This window comes from Fistularia commersonii, chromosome 4, assembly GCF_037954325.1.
Source record: "Fistularia commersonii isolate RoL2024-O1a breed Wild chromosome 4, RoL_Fcom_v1.0, whole genome shotgun sequence".
NCBI classification, from domain to species: domain Eukaryota; kingdom Metazoa; phylum Chordata; class Actinopteri; order Syngnathiformes; family Fistulariidae; genus Fistularia; species Fistularia commersonii.
In genome coordinates, this window is record NC_141287.1 from 13,227,716 (window position 1) to 13,245,378 (window position 17,663).

Consider the following 17,663-nt stretch of genomic DNA (forward strand, 5'->3'; position numbering starts at 1 on the left):
GATTAGCATCACCTTTCGCTGCAAAAGACCCCCCCCCCCTTTTTTTAAGTCCATCAGCCAATCAGCACCAGGCATCTTATAAGTGGGCGGGTTTAATATGAGGGGCGGCGAATAGTGAACGAGGAAGAGAAGGTTCATCCGATTGACACCTGGACCTTGAGGAGAGATGGCAAACTCCAGCGGCGAGTACTTCGCTTACCTTGGTTTACCTTAGTCCTAATCTCTCATCCCACTTTACATTATTTTACTTAATCCTGCCCTATTTTATGCAAATGTACCTTAACTTGAAAAGCCGTCCCCTAACCTCATCAAGCTATTGCTTTTCATACCTCAACTATCTTAGTGTCCCTTACCTTAACCAACCTGAGATGAACAAGCCTTATCTTAACTTTAAGTATCTACCTTAACCTACTCAATGTCATCCTGCCTGATATTATCTACATCGCAGCTTTAAATTAACTTGCTTTACTTATATAATATGTGCTATCTTTAGCTGCCTTGTCTCATCTTATTCTAGCTAACTTATCTTATTCTTGCAAAACTGAACTTAATTTAACTTAACTGAACTTGTATTTTCTTTGATTCACTTTTGCAAAGTCTGATGTAAGTGTACCTGGACTTGCATTATCCTACTGAACCTGCCAAACCCCATCTAGCTTTATTCCATCTTAACTTATGTCATGCTATCTCAATATCTTATCCTTACTTAATCTAACTTAACTTAAGATTTCTTATTTAACGTCATCTTAATATAACTTAACTTAAATAAGTTTACCTTAACTCACATTATCCTTGCCTGCCTAACCTCAACTAGCTTCATTCTAGCTTATCTTAAGTAATCCTAACTTATCTTTTCTTACTTTATCTTACTTTACCTTATCTTAACTTAAAATTTACCTTTTTTGGCTCTGCTGAACTTAACCTTTTATTTAAATGTACCTTAACTAACATTGTCCTATCTAGACTCCCTAACCTTATCTAGCGTCATCTTAACTTAACTTAACTTAACTTAGCTTAGCTTAACTTAACTTAACTTAACTTAACTTAACTTAACTTAACTTAGCCTAGCCCAAGTTACATTTGAGGCAAAGTAGGAGTACTTTCCGAGCATACATGAAGGTCATCTTCACGTTGAAGCCTGATCGGGCCCTGAGAGGGGTCGACCCTTTTTGAAGGGGGGGTCCATACCACGGCCACCAAGTCTAGCGGCCACCCACTGACACAAACACACACACACACACACACACACACTGACACACACTTTGAGGATAAAGGCTTATAAAACTATTTTCACCTTTAACAGCCCAGTAAAGCAGACTCCGCTTGTTGCCCCGGAGACGCCAATAACCCCCCCCCCCCCCACCCACCCTTATCACTTCTCTCTTCCCCTTTTTGTTGCCCCCCCCCTCCTCCCTCTCCTCCCTCCGTCCCTCCCCACTCCTCCCTGGGCTAGAGTCTGGGTGTAGCTCCGTCTCCTCGCTCTCGCAGCAGCCGGCGGGAGGACGTCCGTGGGAGAGGGCTGACAAAAGGGGGAGGAAAAAAGGAGTCGGGCCGGCCAGCGTTCCTTCTTCTCCTCATTTGGAGCTGCGAGCGTTCAGGGCCCCGGAGCCTCCATGCTGCCGCAGTGACAGCCTCTTCTGGCAGTTTTTTTTTTTTTTTTTTCCCCCACCCTCTCACGCCGGCCGGGGGGTCCGGCTCACGTACCGGGTCGTGATGATGGGCACGATGCGTTTGAGGACTTTGCTCCTGGCGGCGGCTCACTTTTTGGCGGTGACCTGTCAGGACGCGACCAGCGGTGAGTGCTCGCCAGATTACAACATTCCCATCCCGTTACATTTTTGCGTGCGAACGAGATGCAGATGTTCGGACAGGAGATGCTGTAGGAACACCTGATTCCCCCCCCTCGTCACACACACACACACACACACACACACACACAGGCACACACACACGGCTTGTTTTACTTGAACCCCCCCTTTGCCTCCCTCACCTCCCATCCTCACCCGCCTCTTTCATGTTTTGGCCCGTGTCGTCACGCCACGTTCTTGCCATGACGACACGGCTTAATATGACGAAGTTGGTTTTATATGGGTTGGTTAGGGGTGGATGGATGACCCCCCCCCCATGTGCATGTTTTTTTACTGTCAATAGTTGGTGATCGATTAATCAAATCAAGCGATCGAAAGTATGGCTTATTACACAATTTTGTTGTATTATAAACGTGTTATTACTGTTAATCGATTCCCGTATTTTATGATTTTCTTTTCAACTTCCTGTTCAGTTTGATAGAAATATAAGTGGACGTGCGTGTGATTCAATATTTAAAAAAAAAAAATGAAGGCTTTAAAAAACAAAGACATGTGAACGGCTGCAGAATCAGCTTTTCCACCCATCGAGCGCTGCTCCCCCCCCCCCCGTGCACGCCCGTGCACGCCCCGCGCTCTGGGATTTCACTGGCTGCCTTCCAAAGGAACGGCGGTGGGAGAAAAAAAAAATGAGAAAAAAAAGACAAAGGAGGGAAAAGGAGGGAGGGGGGGGGGCGAAGAAATGACGGCTGGAAAATGCGGTTCATGCTTTTATTTTGAAAGGGTCGGGGCCGGGCTGATAATCTGGGTTATTTTTTCTTTATTTTCTCGGAGGATTAGAAAATATTCTGGAAGTTAAACACTGCTAATGTGTCAAATCCAGGCAGGGGCGGGGCTTAAAACCCTCTGCGGGTGTTCCTCCAATGGGAAGGTGTCTCCTGATCAGCAACAGGATATTACAATTTAATTTTTTTTTTTTTTTTTTTTTCTTAAAAATGGTTGTCTGAGAGTTTGTTTTTTTTTCGGTGAGAACTTAGAGCATGACCCCCCCGGGGGCCTCCAGCGGCCCCGGCAGGAACCCCGAGCCTTACTTTGACAACTGGGAGCTGAACGCACTAAATACACTGACAGAAAGTTATTAAAACTGAATTAAACTGTTGAGTTGCTCGAGCTTATTTGTAAATTTATGCAAAATAAGGATTCTTTATCTTAAATAATTCAAGTAATTAAATAATTAGTACAGCATGTACAATGATTTAAAGCATTAGCGTAATCGGGTAATAATGTTGTAATAGTAAGTAATAGGCAAGTAATTGTAATTAAAAAACAAAATAATGACATTTTAAAACAGTGAAATTATTTGACTTAAAGTAAACTGATCTTATTTTATTTTAATTGAATTTATTTTATTTCAGTTTATTTTATTTTATTCACTTTTGAAAAACCAGCAGACACACCTATAATTGCATCTACAAAAATTCCTTTTATTTTAATTAAATTGTCGAGTTACTTAACACTATATGTAAATATAAACAACATAAGAAATCAAAATCTTAGATAATTAAAACTGATTAGTACAACATGTTTAATAGTAATAGTGTAATAAAAGTGTGATAACAAAACAGTGTAATGATTAAACTCAAAGTCAACCGATTTAATACATTTTTTAATTGAATTTTGATTGAATTTAATTTCGTCTAATTCAATTTCATTTAATTGCTTCCACACATGGGACATGTAGTCCCGAGGCAGGGCTGTCTGGCCGAAGTTCAGGTCCTTTAAAAGGATGGTGAACGTCCTCCAGGCCGCTGTCAAAACCGATATATCGTGGCAATGGGAAAGAAAGGAGGGAAGGAAGAAGAAGAGGAGGAGGAGGAGGAGGAGGGTGGGGGTGAAGATTATCCAGAGGCCGTGGAAGTTACTGGAAACCTTTAAACAACACGTTACGTGCACGAGCGTGCAACCGCAGGCATAGAAGAAGAAGAGCGACAGTCCGTGCAATATGATTGGTCGGTCCAGCGGACGCCGTTTCTCCATATATATTGATTTATTTTGTACTTTTCCAAATGTTCCACCCCCTCCTCCCCCCCCGCCGTAATGAGCCCCAGTGGTTCGTCCCATCGCCGGGTTTCGGACGAAACATTAAAACAGCCCCTCCGAACACGGGGGCCGACCGCAGACGCAGGCGATTACAACCACATGCTGCATTTCTCAGCTCTGACTCCATGACGCCCCTTTTCTTCTTCTTCTTCTTCTTCTTCTTCTTCTTCTGGGACGATCACCCCCACCTCAGCCCCTTGTTTTAAGTTACATATCTAAGTTTGAAGTGTGTGTGTGCTTGTTCTTGTTCTTCTTCATGGGAATGACTTGGAGATCATATTGTAGCTGTCAGCAAATGAGGGCTGGGTGGGGTGGGGGGGGTATGCATGCATGTGTGTGTGTGTGTGTGTGTGTGTGTGTGTCAGAGGGTGGTGGGGGCTTAAGATGTTTTCCAGATGTTGAAAGAAGTCACTCTGGCAGAGTTTGGAAAATATATTTGGGCAAAAAAGAGGGAGAGGGAGAAAGAAAGAGGGAGAGAGAGAGAGATCCGGAAGCAGATGAGATGTCACGTGGCACGTTTTGTGGTTTTTTTTTGTCTTTTTTTTTTTGTTTTATATCAGTGATATTCTTAATTATTATTATAGTTAAAGTCAGCTTTAAGTGAGTTTCTCCACATGTTCTTACATGACATGCAAAGGAATCCGTAGGATGTTTCTCACTTTCCCACGGTGCCGTGAAATGAAGTGCACATTAAGTCATCAATTATTGCAACACAATTTCAGGAAGTGGTTTTAAAGGCACAGAAAAATCAGTATAAAATCTATAATATACTTTTTTATATTTATTTATTTATTTATTTATTTATATTATAAAACTATTGTATTCACTTATTTTTTTATTGACATAACATATCCGCTCCTGATCATATTCACTCACTGCAATTTAATTTAATTTATTTCAATTTAATTTAATTTAAATTAATTCAATTTAATTTAATCTACAGTTTTTAGATTTTTTTTTCAATTTTATATTATTTTATTTTTAGAGTTTCAGGTCATTTTTTTTGGTACTTTAATTTCCACCTCCAACCTGCCTCTCATTGAGATAACTGCTGTCACCATGGTTACCTCCATCATGTCGGCGCCCCCCCCCCCCAAATGTTTGTTCAAAGCGCCTTCAATTACAGCTCTGCCCTGTCATCTGCCCCCAGCCCCCCCACCGTGGGAGTAAACACCGGGGGGGGGTCATCTACCTCAGGTTTTGCATGAGTCGTTGCGGCAACTGCCCCCCCCCCAAAAAAAAAGACGTAACCAGGGGTGAGGCGGTTCTCGCTGCCTAGACTGTTGTTACAGCTGTCTGGGAGTTTTTGGGTGAGAAATTAGAGCGCGACGACCGCAGCAGGAACCCGAACCTTACTTTGACAACCATTAAATACACCAACAAAAATTCCCTATATTTTTTCAATTTTTGTAATTTTTGTAACATATTAAAAGTTAGTAATAGGATAGTAATTATAATTTTTAAAAATGTTTAATCAAATTTTAATACAGTGTAATTATTTGACTTAAACTGATGCAAACTATTTTTTATTTAACTATGTTTTAACTATTTTTTGAGAACTGGCAGCTGAACACATAAAATACACCTACAAAAATTCCTTATAATTCAATTAAATTGTTGGCTTGCTTCTCATTATATGTAAATACATACAAAATAAGAAATCTATATCCTATATGATATAAGTTGATTAGTACAACATGTACTCCGATTAATAGTGATGGGGTAATCAGTGTCAAAAAAAAATCGTAAATGACAAGTAATTATAATTAAGAAATAAATCATTAAATTTTAAAACAACTTCATTATTAAACTTAAAGTGGTTTGATTTAAATTTTGATTGACTTGAATTTAATTTAATTTACTGACCTTACCCTGCCCCCACCATCCCAAACCCATAACCATGGGTTAGCTGGTTCTCACCGCATCGCCTGTTTTTACAGCTGCTCTTGTGTTTCCGGGTGATCAGCATGCCCCCCCAACCCCACCAGGGAAGGGGGGGGTACATCCTTCATTTACCCCCCCCCCCCCCCCCCCACTCCCCCCTCACCCGTCGTCCGCGGCGACATCCTCCCGTTTCGAACCAGAAACATCAAGGTGGACATGGCACCGGCCATAATTGTAGGTTGAGGTTGGGGCTAAATGCTACGTTGCTGGGGCTAAATGCTACGTTGTCACGGCAATGTGTGTGTTAACGCTACCGCGGTTGACGGCGGGTGATGAGATGCGGCCGGCGGGTTCGGCTTCCTCAACAGCTGGTGGTGGAACGGCCAGAGGAGACGATGGTCGGATGGTGAGGTTGTCAGGTGGTTGGATGGTCATGTAGCCGCGGCTAGTGGCCGGATGTTCCAGTGAACAGGTGATTGGGATCTCAGGTGGTCAGATGTTTTGGTGGTCAGGTGGTCAGATGGTCAGTTGGTCTGGTTGTCCGTCGATCAGATGGTCAGGTGGACGTCAGGTACTCACTCGGTCTGATCAGACGCTTGGGTGGTCAGATGGTCCAGCGGTCTGGTTGTCAGTCGGCTAGACGATCAGCCTGCGATCAGCCAATCAGGACGAAGAGCATCGGAGGAATCACGGGCTGCTAGCATTTTGCATCGGTGCATGCTACTTCCATGAATGGTGGAAACGAGCGCTGGGAAATCCACTAGTCCCTCCTGCTCTTGAACTCCAAACGGGGGATTTGCATCAATGCGCTCACCGTCCCTCCTTCAAATGAGACAGAGCAAAAAGTCTGAGGTCATAAGAATCCTCTGTAATTCTGCGCCATTTTGATCGGTTTAATCTGATCACCCCACCCCCTGCCGGGCAAATCGGTCAAAAGATCTTACAAAATCACCTCTGGAAGCTGCAAAAAGTACAATAGGAAGTCGCTAGCATACTAGCAATCCCGTACACCATCATTTGTCATGCTAAGCTAGCTCACAGGATGTTGGCGTCTGTCTCGTCTTACTTTAGGGATTTGTGTTTTTTTTATTTATGTCGCAAGAGGTGACAAGAGTTGGCGTGTTCGCCGCTCTGCAGCTGTGTGTTTTACTCAGAGCCGCCGGCCATCTCAGGTTTACCGCCAGATCTCTGGAGGGTTGGAGGTTTCGGCTGCGGTCAGGCTCAGGAGGAGACGAGCCGCGGGAGGTTCTGGACGTTCCATCGGGACGACATGTTCTGGAGCTGGAACATCGTCTTCTGGAAGCCAGCGCTCCTCTCTGCACACACTCAGGGAGATACTCTAATCGCTGAGAGCAAACTCAGTGAATTATGAAGTGTGTGAATTATGAGTGAATTATGGCATATCCCTCTATTACATTTGAATAAATGAGTGAATGTTTATATGTCCCTGTGACGTGTGAATGACAGGTTGAATAGTTGCATATCTCTCTTTGACACGTGAATGAATGAATGAATGAATGAATATCACTCAATTTATCGAGTGATTTATAGTAAATTGTTACATATCGGTTTGACGTGTGAATGAATGAGTGAATGGTTGCATATGTCTCTATTATTTGTGAAGGGCGAATTGTTACATATCACGTTATTATTTATGAGTGAATGAGTGAATTGCTGCATATCTCTATGATCTATGAATGAGTGAATGTTTTCAGATCTCTGTGACCTGCAAAGGAGAGGGTGAATAGTTGCATATCTGTCTTTGACATGCGAGCGAATGCGTGAATTAGTGCATTTCTCTCTATTGTTTTGAATGAATGAGTTAATTCCTCCATCTCTTTATGACATGTGAAAAAATGAGTGCATGGTTTCTTGTACTCATAGGACATGCAGATGAAAGGGTGAATGGTTGTACATCTCTGTGTTATGAATACAGCATAAGGATGTTCAGGGGTCGTTTGGCCCAGACCGGAGACGCATTCTTTCGCTTCGACGCCGGCCTCCGAAGAACAAACCCTTCTCTCAGAGAAACGCCGTCCGTCAGAACGAGGCAACCGTCCGACCCGTGGCTGCCATTTGCATGATTTCATCGAATAAATGCTTGGGAGGAGGAAGAGGAGGAGGAGGGTGCAGCTTTCTGGCTTTAAAACAAGGCGACATTTACATAAAGCGTTCTCCAGAATGACGTTGAGGTCAATGAAGTTGCGGGTCCTTGAACGCCTCGTGGGCCGAATTCGCCGCGAACCTCGCCACCGTGTCAAATTCAAGTTCAAAAACCCATCGTGCTCTTGGGCATCACTTATTCTTCAAGGCTATTATCACTTCGGGCAAGAAATCGCCCACCACCCCCTTTCCCCCCCAAAGCCTGTGTCGTCCATTCACATTTCAGCCAGGAGTCCGAACGAGGCTATTTTTTCGGGGTAAATCAGGTCAGGAGAAAGTCGTCATCCGGGGCAAGCGCCAGATGTAACTCCTCCTCTTCTTCCTCTCCCATCAGCGCGTCCCGATGGACCTATCTTCCCCCTGGGACAGGAAGTTCAGCCAACGTTGGAATGAGCTCAGAGAGAAAAAAAAAAGGGAGCACGTTTTGATTGTGCATTGCCCTTGTTAGCCTCGGCGATGATTGACAGCTACTCCCATTTTTTTTATTTTTTAACAACCCGTGCTGCTAATGTCTTTGGAAACATGTCCGTGGCCCAAACAGCTGCCAGTGACACGGCGACAAAGAATGTGATCTAACAGGCTAACGGGCTAACGGGCTAACATGCTAACGGGCTAACAGACTGTGGCGATTGGCAAATGCGGGGGGGTGGAAGGAGAGGGTTGTAGTTTCATCCAGGAAACAATCTTCAGTCTGGCAGCAACTGTGAAGCAGGACGACGGTGAAGTAGAAGCAGTTGAGGCGTTGTTGCCAATAAGTGTGTGTGTGTGTGTGTGTGTGTGTGTGTGACATCTGGAATCGCTTTGCCTCACGAACAACATGAAGTGGTGTGTATAATAGATGTGAGTTATATGATCCCATTTCATCATTCTCTTCTTATTCTTATTCTTCTTCCCTTCCAAAGCCGTTGCCTCAAACTCTGGCTATAAAAAGCTGGAATTGATCGAACAGGAGTCGGAGAAGGTGGAGGAGGTTCGTTTACGACTCCGCCGGACCACCAGGGGGTGGTGTCGGTCGGCAGGATGGGGTCAGATCGAGATCGGATTAAACAGTGTCATTAATTTTCACACCCCAACAAACACTGGAGTCGCTTGGTAGCTTAGCATCTTAGCATCGCCACCAGCTTTATGAAGAGACCAGTCACCCACTGCCAGAGGTTGCTCTTGGAAGCCCGATGGAGAGATGCTAGCAGAGCGACAGGATGTTGTGTAACAGTTAGCTGCCAGCTGTTAGCCTCATCACCTTGCCCTGTGGACCCCATTGGGAAAAATCATGCTGTGAATATGAAATCACATCATACTACAAAATGCACATGTGTACTTCTGGGTAGAAGTACTTCTGTGGTGGACGTGAACCCCGTGTAAATAATTTTCCATGAGGAACCCATGTGTCCAGGGGCCTCCTTCACATCCATCATGGAGGTCACGTGACCTTTGACCTAACCTCCTGCTTGGCTCCGGAATGTACAGGAAAAAAAAGAAACAGGACCTCAGGGCTGCCGCAAACATCAAGGGCCCCACTTAGCAATAAAGAGAAAGTGATAAACTCTGCTGGTCCCCTAAAGGTCAGGGGGGGCTCTGAATGAGTGATGACATCACAGGAGGGGGGGGGCAACCCCTATGTTTGTGTCTCCAGCCGTCAATAGCTCCTCCTGTTAGCAGGAAGGGACTAGCTTCTCCTCCGCGCACTCCTGCGCTCATGCTAAGCTTACTCGTTGGGCTCCGCTTGTTTCCTTTAGCTGCCTCGGCTCATATCTTAGCCTCTGCAGTGTGTTTTGGCTCATGCGTTAGCTTGGTTTTCCTGAGCTCGCGTTTCAACTCCAGCTTGTGAGCTAAAATAAGCAGGGGACGGCTGAAACCTTCTAGCTTCTGCCTGCTCCTTAGCTCGTGCTCTAGTCTCTGGTCCTGCTTGTGTCTTTCGGCTCTGCTCGAAGCTCACACTCGTGTTTGGGTTTACGTGACGTGACTTATTAGCTTTAGCCTAAACGTGACTTGTTTCAGCTCACAAGCAGAAACGGCGGAAACAATTCACTTTTTTTTGCGAAATGAGGAGCCCGTTTGTATTTCTTGAGCTTACTTTTTGATCCAAGCTGCCATTGGATGAGAGGTGTTGTTGACCCTGCTGGCACGTAGAAACATACTACTCTTCACCCTCTCACGTTTTTGGACTGTAGGAGGAAAGGCAGAACATGTTGAGTCCACATAAAAAGCCCCCCCTGTCGGAATTGAACCAGTGACCTTCTTGCTGAGAGGCAGAAGCTATCCTTTAGCTTCGGTAATTGGTTCTATTATCTATATTTCTTTTGAAATGCTAACTTTCTACTGCTTCGCGTGGTTTGCTTTACAAGATACCTTCAGCTTGTAGCCACAATTTAGCATCTGACTTGGCTTCGTATGGCGCGCTAGCTTCTTTGTTTCCTCCCTGGCGCCGTTGAACTCGTGTTCTACCTAGGCTCTGTTTCCATTTTTCACTTTTATTTCCCATTTCCAGCTCGTGTTTCACGTCTCTCTTCGTTCCGTCGCTTGTTAGCCCAGCTTACATTTCGCCGCGGTTTTCGTGTCTTAGCTTCCACTTTCCCAGATGTCGGGTCCCAGGAGCCGTTTACAAGCGTCTCAATAAAAAGGGGAAGTTCGACCCATTCCCTCATCTTTCCAAAGGACCTCCCTGGAAAACCCTCAATCCTCCCCAACCTCCTGTGTTTTCCATTAAGTTGTAGTCAGGACAGCGGATGACGTTAATGCTCCGCTCACCTGGTGAGGTCACCCTTTCCATTTTCCAAACAGGAACATCTACGTAGATCAGGAGCCAAAAACTCTGCTCCAAAAGGCTTTCTGCGGGGTCACAGAACTCCATGTGCACTCCCCCGCCGTTCACTTAAATACCCTAAACTACCCTACTCCCACTCACACACACTGGAGATGGCGCCCTTGTTAAATCTGGGTCCCATCTTCAGGGGCCCGAATCAAATGCAGACATGGCCCACTGTGTTTGAAATGTAAATACTCCTGGAAAATGTTCTGCAACCACCAACTCCCAATGGGTCCCATGATTAAATGCACGTTAGTGTGTGTGTGTGTGTGTGTGTGTGTGTGTTGAACAGTTTATTTTGAACTTTTTGGAAGGGGCTTCATTCTTCATGGCCGTTCTCCAGTTCAGGCGCGACAAGGTTTGGGATGGTGTTCCGCTACGTCACGGTTCCTCCGCTATACGGGCGGGGTCATCGTTGTTGTCGCAGGGCGGCGCCGAACCACCGCAACGTCGTTCTCACACAACAACCGTTGTGCTAGCCCATGCTATGAGCTAGCATGTGCCGCCATGTTCGGTGATGGCATTCTCCATGCGTCTACGCACATTTTAGCAGCTTGCTCAGAACCTCAAATGAGCAGGTGCAGACAGAAATAGCAGGTACTATCTCAGGTACTTATAAAGCAGCACTTTGGGTGCTACTAACTTTACAGGGTGAACACTTTTGCAGATGATTACCTTGTATTTTCTTGTTAGCTTTATGTGGCGCTTTTTGTTCTGTTTCGCGTGTCAAGTTAAAGTGTACGTATTTGTTGTACACTTGACCACGAGGGGGCTTCGATGGGTTCCTTCACACCTTTTTTGCTCTGTGGGGACGAGCGGGTTTACTAGATATGTCATGAATGCAACTACATTAGCCATCAGCCGCCTGGCTCCAGGTTCCCGCCAACGCCCCGAGCGTCGTCTGCACTTGAAAAGGCCGGCAGATGTGTTCCGGATAACGCGGGACTCCTGACGCTTACAATTCAGGATGCTGCTAAACTCCCCAATGATTTCTAGGGGCCGCAGACCTCCCCCGGGCGTGCGCCGATTTCAAAATAAAAGCATCTGGCGGTATCGATTTGTCAGCGGATAATAAAAAAAGAGCTCCGCGGATCATTACCCCCGTATTAAAGCAACATTTCCATGCTATTCATTATTTTGTTCCAGACTAAATAATCCACATTTGTTTTGGGGGGGTTTCTACTCTACGAAGTCCTTCCAGCAAAAGTCCGTTTTTCAGAGTTATCGATCTTCGCAGGAGATTAAATGTATCTACTTTGGCGGTGGGAAGGCGGAGTTAAAGAGGAAGGCTACATCTGCTGCCGACGTGCACCTAAACCCCCGTGGTGTCGGCAGGATTTACAGCTCCGATGTCGGGCCTCGTACGACATACGGATTTATTAATGTTGGCTTGGAGTCGTGGAGGTAACAGAGAGGAAGCGATGGAAACATCCTAAGAGGAAACATCTCGCTGTCGTCCATGTTGGGCGATTGATTTATTGCATGTCGACGGGAAATGTCAGCGTCACATAGAATAATCCGGAGAGAAATCCTTCCCATAATTTCAGAAACATGATGTCGGTTGACAGAATTTGGCGCAAACATCTGGAAAAAACAGGAATTATTTTCTTCCTCGCCTTACCGTCCGAAGTTAAGTTAGCTCACAGCTAGCAGGCTAGCAGGCGGCTGATTATGACCAACAGGTGGCAAACACACTTCTCGAAGCAGCTAATATAGCATACGCAGAGACAGAATCAAGCTAATATTAGATTTGGTTGGCGGCTAACCCTGGGAGCTAGCATCGGCTGTGAGTATCCTAGCCAATGCTAAAACACAGAGAGCTAATTGGCACCAGAGGGGAGCTGAAACAGATCCCTGAATGATGCTAACACCCACCACCAGGCGTTAGGTAGCGACCACAGTGAAAGATATTTGAAAGAACATTGAACGAAAATTCTGGTTATTTGTAAAACAAATATTCAGGTTCTGAAAATAATGACAGTTTTGATTATTATTTTTTACAGACGTTTCTGGATTAATTAAAGAGTCTGGAAGGGGATGCGTTACCGGGGGAATTTATACATTTAGTTTTTCCTTTTTTTTTTCAATCAATCATTTTTTTTTTATCTTTATTTTTTTAGCGATCCGTCCCTTCCACTTCCAATCAAAGACCGTGACCTTCTTTCTTTTCTGGAAACGTCCTCCTTTCCACTTCCTGTGAGTCCAGAATCCGCTTAAGCTTATCCTTCCACATCTGGCGGCGAGCTGGTCTGACGTGGAGACGCCGGGGGGGGCGGATGGGGAGGGTGGGAGGAGGAGGAGGAGGTCCAGGGGGGTAAGACGTTCCCCCCGGGCTCGGTTCAACTGGAATTTATGACCTCGCTCAGCGGGACGGCCAGAGACGAAATGTTTTGTATTTTAATAAAAATCGGACGGAGGGTGTAAGGCGATACGAGTCGCTGGGTTCTGTTACGCCGTTAGCAGCGGTCACATGATCCAGGTGTTTGATTGGATAAAGAATTCGAATGGGGCCGGGAGTGAAACCAAGAATGTCCTGAAAATATGAAATTAAATTGTTTATATGAGGCAATAAAAGAGTGTAAGCTCTGAGAATAAACGTTGCTTTATTTTGAAAGTCGCGTGTTTGGTGTACGCCGATTTGGTAAACCTCCGCTAGTCCTGAGCCTGACTGGCACTCACACTTATTTATAATGTGTGTGTGCGTGTGTGTGTGTGTGTGTGTGTGTGTGTGTGTGTGTGCGCGCAAAGGTCAGGCAGCTGGTGCTACACATTGTTCACGTTTATCAAAGCGTGTGGGCGTGTTTCGTTTGGCCCGCTCTGGAATGAGCGCTGGAGCCGCTCAATAGAAACCACATGTCCGACGCTCCGCCAAGACTCGTCCCAGAGCGAAGCGTACACACACACACACACACACACACACACACACACACACACGTGCATACACGGCATCTCGAGATGATGTTTTGTTGCAGTAGATGTTTCAGACGAGACGTTCTTGCTGAAGTTCGTTAGCAAATGAACGAATGAGCAGGTATTTCCCACAATCCCCCTGGCTAACACGCAGTCATTGTTGTGGGAATGGTTTCAGTGAATCGGTTCAAGTGAATCCGTTTTGCAGAATCACTCACAGTGAGTTAGATTCAGTGAAGCCGCTCCTGTGAATCTGTACCAGTGGATCAGTTTCAGTGAATCACTATCACAGTCAGTTCCTCTGAATGTGTACCAGTGAATCAGTTGCACTGAATCAAATCTGGTGAATCAGTTGCACTGAATCAGTTCCAGTGAATCAACTGCACTGAATCAGTGTCAATGAATCAGTGTCAGTGAATCTGCTCCAGTGAATCTGTACTAGTCAATCAATTTCAGTCAATCAGTTTCCCGCAGTCATTTTCACAGAATCTGTTCCACTGAATCAGTTTTAGCAAATCAGTTTGAGTGAATCATTTTCAACGAATTAGTTTCAGTGAGTCAGTCCCAGTGGATCCACACCAGTGAATCAGTTTCAGCAAACCAGTTCCACTGACTCTGTTCCATTAAATCAGTTTCAGCAAATCAGTCTCAGGGAAAAACTTACCAGCTAATCTATGTGTTTTGCAGCCAAATTTTGAGGGAGACTGTTCATGCATTCTTCAGATTAGAGTGAGTGGACGGTTCCATTAGTCATTAGATGACGTCTCCTCAAGGTATCCACGGCAACCTAGCAAGGAAAACATAAAAAACGACAATGTCATTGATCTACATTCTCAAATGGCGGACGGCTCCAGAGCCATCTGTCTTCGCCATGTTTACCCCCGAGGGGAAAAGTGTTGTGTCAAAGGTGAGGCGGGATGCAAGGCTAAAAGATGCTAAGAGATATGCTAATATGACGGGAGGTGGAGGTGTGTGTTATAATTGGGGGATGGAAAACCACAAGCATGTAATCAGCGTGAACATTTACACAGTGCAACATACACCCACACACACACACACATACACACACTCCCCCTAACAGATACCGAGCTTTTGTTTGTGCAAGCTGAAGGGAGGGAGAGCATGTTCCAACTGGACTGATCCTCCAAACTTCAAGGTCTGGCAATATAATGTAACATCAACTTCGCCCCCCTGAAATACCCCCAAAGACTAAATGACCCCGTAAAGTAGCATGAGAGCACCCAAGTTACCTTAAAAAATATAAATATCATGTTAATCAGATAATTAATTGATTATTAGCACAAAAGGCCTGAAAATGGGGCCCTGGTTAGCTTCAAATTAGCTGCGACAAAGTACCCCTGCTAAAATTGACCAAAAAGAAAACTGAATATTTTCTCTGAAATTACTGAAAAGTCATTGAAAAATATATATACATCTTTTTCCATTTTTTTATTCCATTTTCTTTGACTTCTCTTGGTCCTCCATGCAATGCTCTGCGTTACATCATCCTGTACCCCGGTTTTATTTCCTGTTGAAATCAGACATTGCCACGCCGGGGGTCAGGGGTCAGAGGTCAGAGGTCATTCCCCACTCTGTTTACGGCGGCTCTGCTCCCCCCCCGATAAGAAGGTCGAGATAAACCTTCTCAGCTCAGAGGGAGGTGGGGTGGAAATGGTAAAGCACAGCTGGCGTGAATCCACCGGCGACCCCTCAATGCACCTCCACCTCCCCGTCCCGGCAGCTGGAACTCATCTGGCACAGGAGCTGAGCCTTGTAGCATGTTTTTGGACCCTGGCAGGATGATAATATTGGTAAAAATCTAATAGTATTACTAAAACCAATATAATAATAGTAATAGTAAAAAATACAATATACCACTACTAATAATAATAGTAATAGTAAAAAATAACTGTAACAAGAAATGATAATAATAATTATAATATTAATAAACAATGACAATATATTAATAGTAGTAAATATGATAACAATGTAATAATAAGAAGAAGAAGACGAAGAGGAAGAACATAAATAGTGACAATAATATAATAACTTTTTAATTCCTCTACCTTCAGCTGCAGGGAATCTTCAAATCTTTGCACTTAAGACCTTAAAACACTTTATAGCCTCGACTTTGACACTTTATAGTTTTAGTTTTATTTGTATTTCTTATTCCCCCCCCTTTCCCTTTTTTTATTTTTATTTTTTTTACTGTTTATACAATTTCCTATTATTTATTATTGTTATGTTCTACTTGAAACTCTGACACAACAATTTCCTTCGAGATAAATAAAGTTGTTCTTATTCTTATTCTTATAATAAAAACAATGAAATAATAATCTTAATAATTATAATAATAACAATAATAATATTGAGAATAATAAAATACATGTCCCCTTCTTTGAGGGCAGGACTCCATTTTTTTTTCTTGTCCAGCAGAAAATGACTTAGTTGAAGTGAGTCATCCTTTCCATGCTGTCATTTTTTTGGACCCCCCAATCATTGACCCCCCCACCACCCCCTGAGGGGTGCCTCTTCTTTTTTTTGTATTTTCCAAAAAGCCGGAGGGGGGGTCCAATCTGTGCAGACATTCGAGTCATGGCGGCTTCAAACACCATGTTTTCTCAGAAGGGTGGGGGGGTGCAGTATTAGCTGACTGGTGGAAAATCCAGCTTACCGCCGTCCCGTCACGCCGACTCTGCGGCGAATTTGCCGAGCGGAGGGGAAAAAGCTCAACGTCCTCCGAAAAATAGAAACCACAGGTCACCCCCCCCTCATTTCGGAAGACTAGCGAGAGACAGAAAATCCCTCAAACCCACCAGAACAAATGGCCGCCTGGCGTCGCCACCGCCGACGCTGTCGCCGCCACCACTCCTTCTCCCCACGGCATGCTCGCCGTTGCGGTCGTACCTCTGTAATAACACGTGCTGCGGAAAAAAAAACAATATTTCAAACCTAGTCAGACGAGAGGGAACAGCTAATAGCGCTGAAATGGTTTTGAACCCGGCGCCCTCGAGAATCCGAAAAACGGGGACAGTCGCGAAGAAACCACTATAAAAGATCAATTGTTTAAAATATGTTCATGCAACGTTGTGATATTTTGGTAGTAATTCATGTGATACTTGGCGCCAAAATCCTCTCGCTATGGCCTGCTAGCTTGTTTTTCTTTGTGCTAGCATCATGGCGAAGCAAAGCTGGACGTCATCCCTCCAGAAAGACAGAACAGGAGGAGGGGCGAACAGGAGTCCATATGTAGCACGCAAAGTGGAGGAGGTAGCCAAAGAGCTAACTCCTAGCTTGTTGGCCAGCTTGCTTTTTGTAGCTTAGCCACGCCATTTGTCTGGAATCTTTTGCCAGCAATCATTGTCTCTCCAGATGAGTGGTGGATTTCAAGATACAATCGGAAATCGGAAATAGAATGGGAGGAAAAGACGTCTATTTTAAAATATGTTCTTATAAAGTCAGATTTTGGTTTTTATAGTGATTCAAGTCGCGCCAAAATCCTTTTGTCGTATCCCGTCCTCAACTATCGGCTAGCTTGTTTGTCTTCTGGCTAGCGCCGCGGTGCCATTAGCTCAGTCAGGAGCACAACCGGATGTTGAATGCAAAGTGGAGGAGATAGCCAAAGTGCCAACTCCTAGCTCGTTGGCTAGCTTGCGTTTCCTAGTTTATTCATTCAATCTGTCCGTAATCTTCCGGATTTCAAGATCCACTCCAGAACCTCGGTTCAAAACTCAGCAGCGCTAACACGAGCAGTTTGTCGTTTTCTTTGTTTTCTTTCTTTTCTGGGTCCTGTTACCATGGCGACTCCAAACTTCTACAGTCACCGCCGTCCAAAAGCAAAGGAACGAGTCGTTTTAAAGCGCTAACTACACACTTTGACGGGAGTTTGGAGGAGAGAAAACATGTCATCAAGGTTTATATTTCTTCTCATCAAAAAGGCATTTATTTTCTCAAGCTGGCGTGTGAAGTTTCTACTTCCTGTTTTGGAAAAAGCA

At 44.6% G+C, this 17,663-nt stretch overlaps 1 protein-coding gene across 1 annotated transcript in view; it reads left to right on the forward strand.

The window, feature by feature from the left end:
* Positions 1-1,493: 1,493 nt before the first annotated feature.
* The window catches only part of col5a2a (collagen, type V, alpha 2a), a 38,062-nt gene continuing 21,892 nt past the window's right edge, over positions 1,494-17,663 (forward strand). The window contains exon 1 of the mRNA XM_086145404.1: positions 1,494-1,795. Within this exon, the coding sequence (XP_086001530.1) occupies positions 1,714-1,795 (82 nt within the window). The 5' untranslated portion in view covers positions 1,494-1,713. The remainder of the gene's footprint in view (positions 1,796-17,663) is intronic.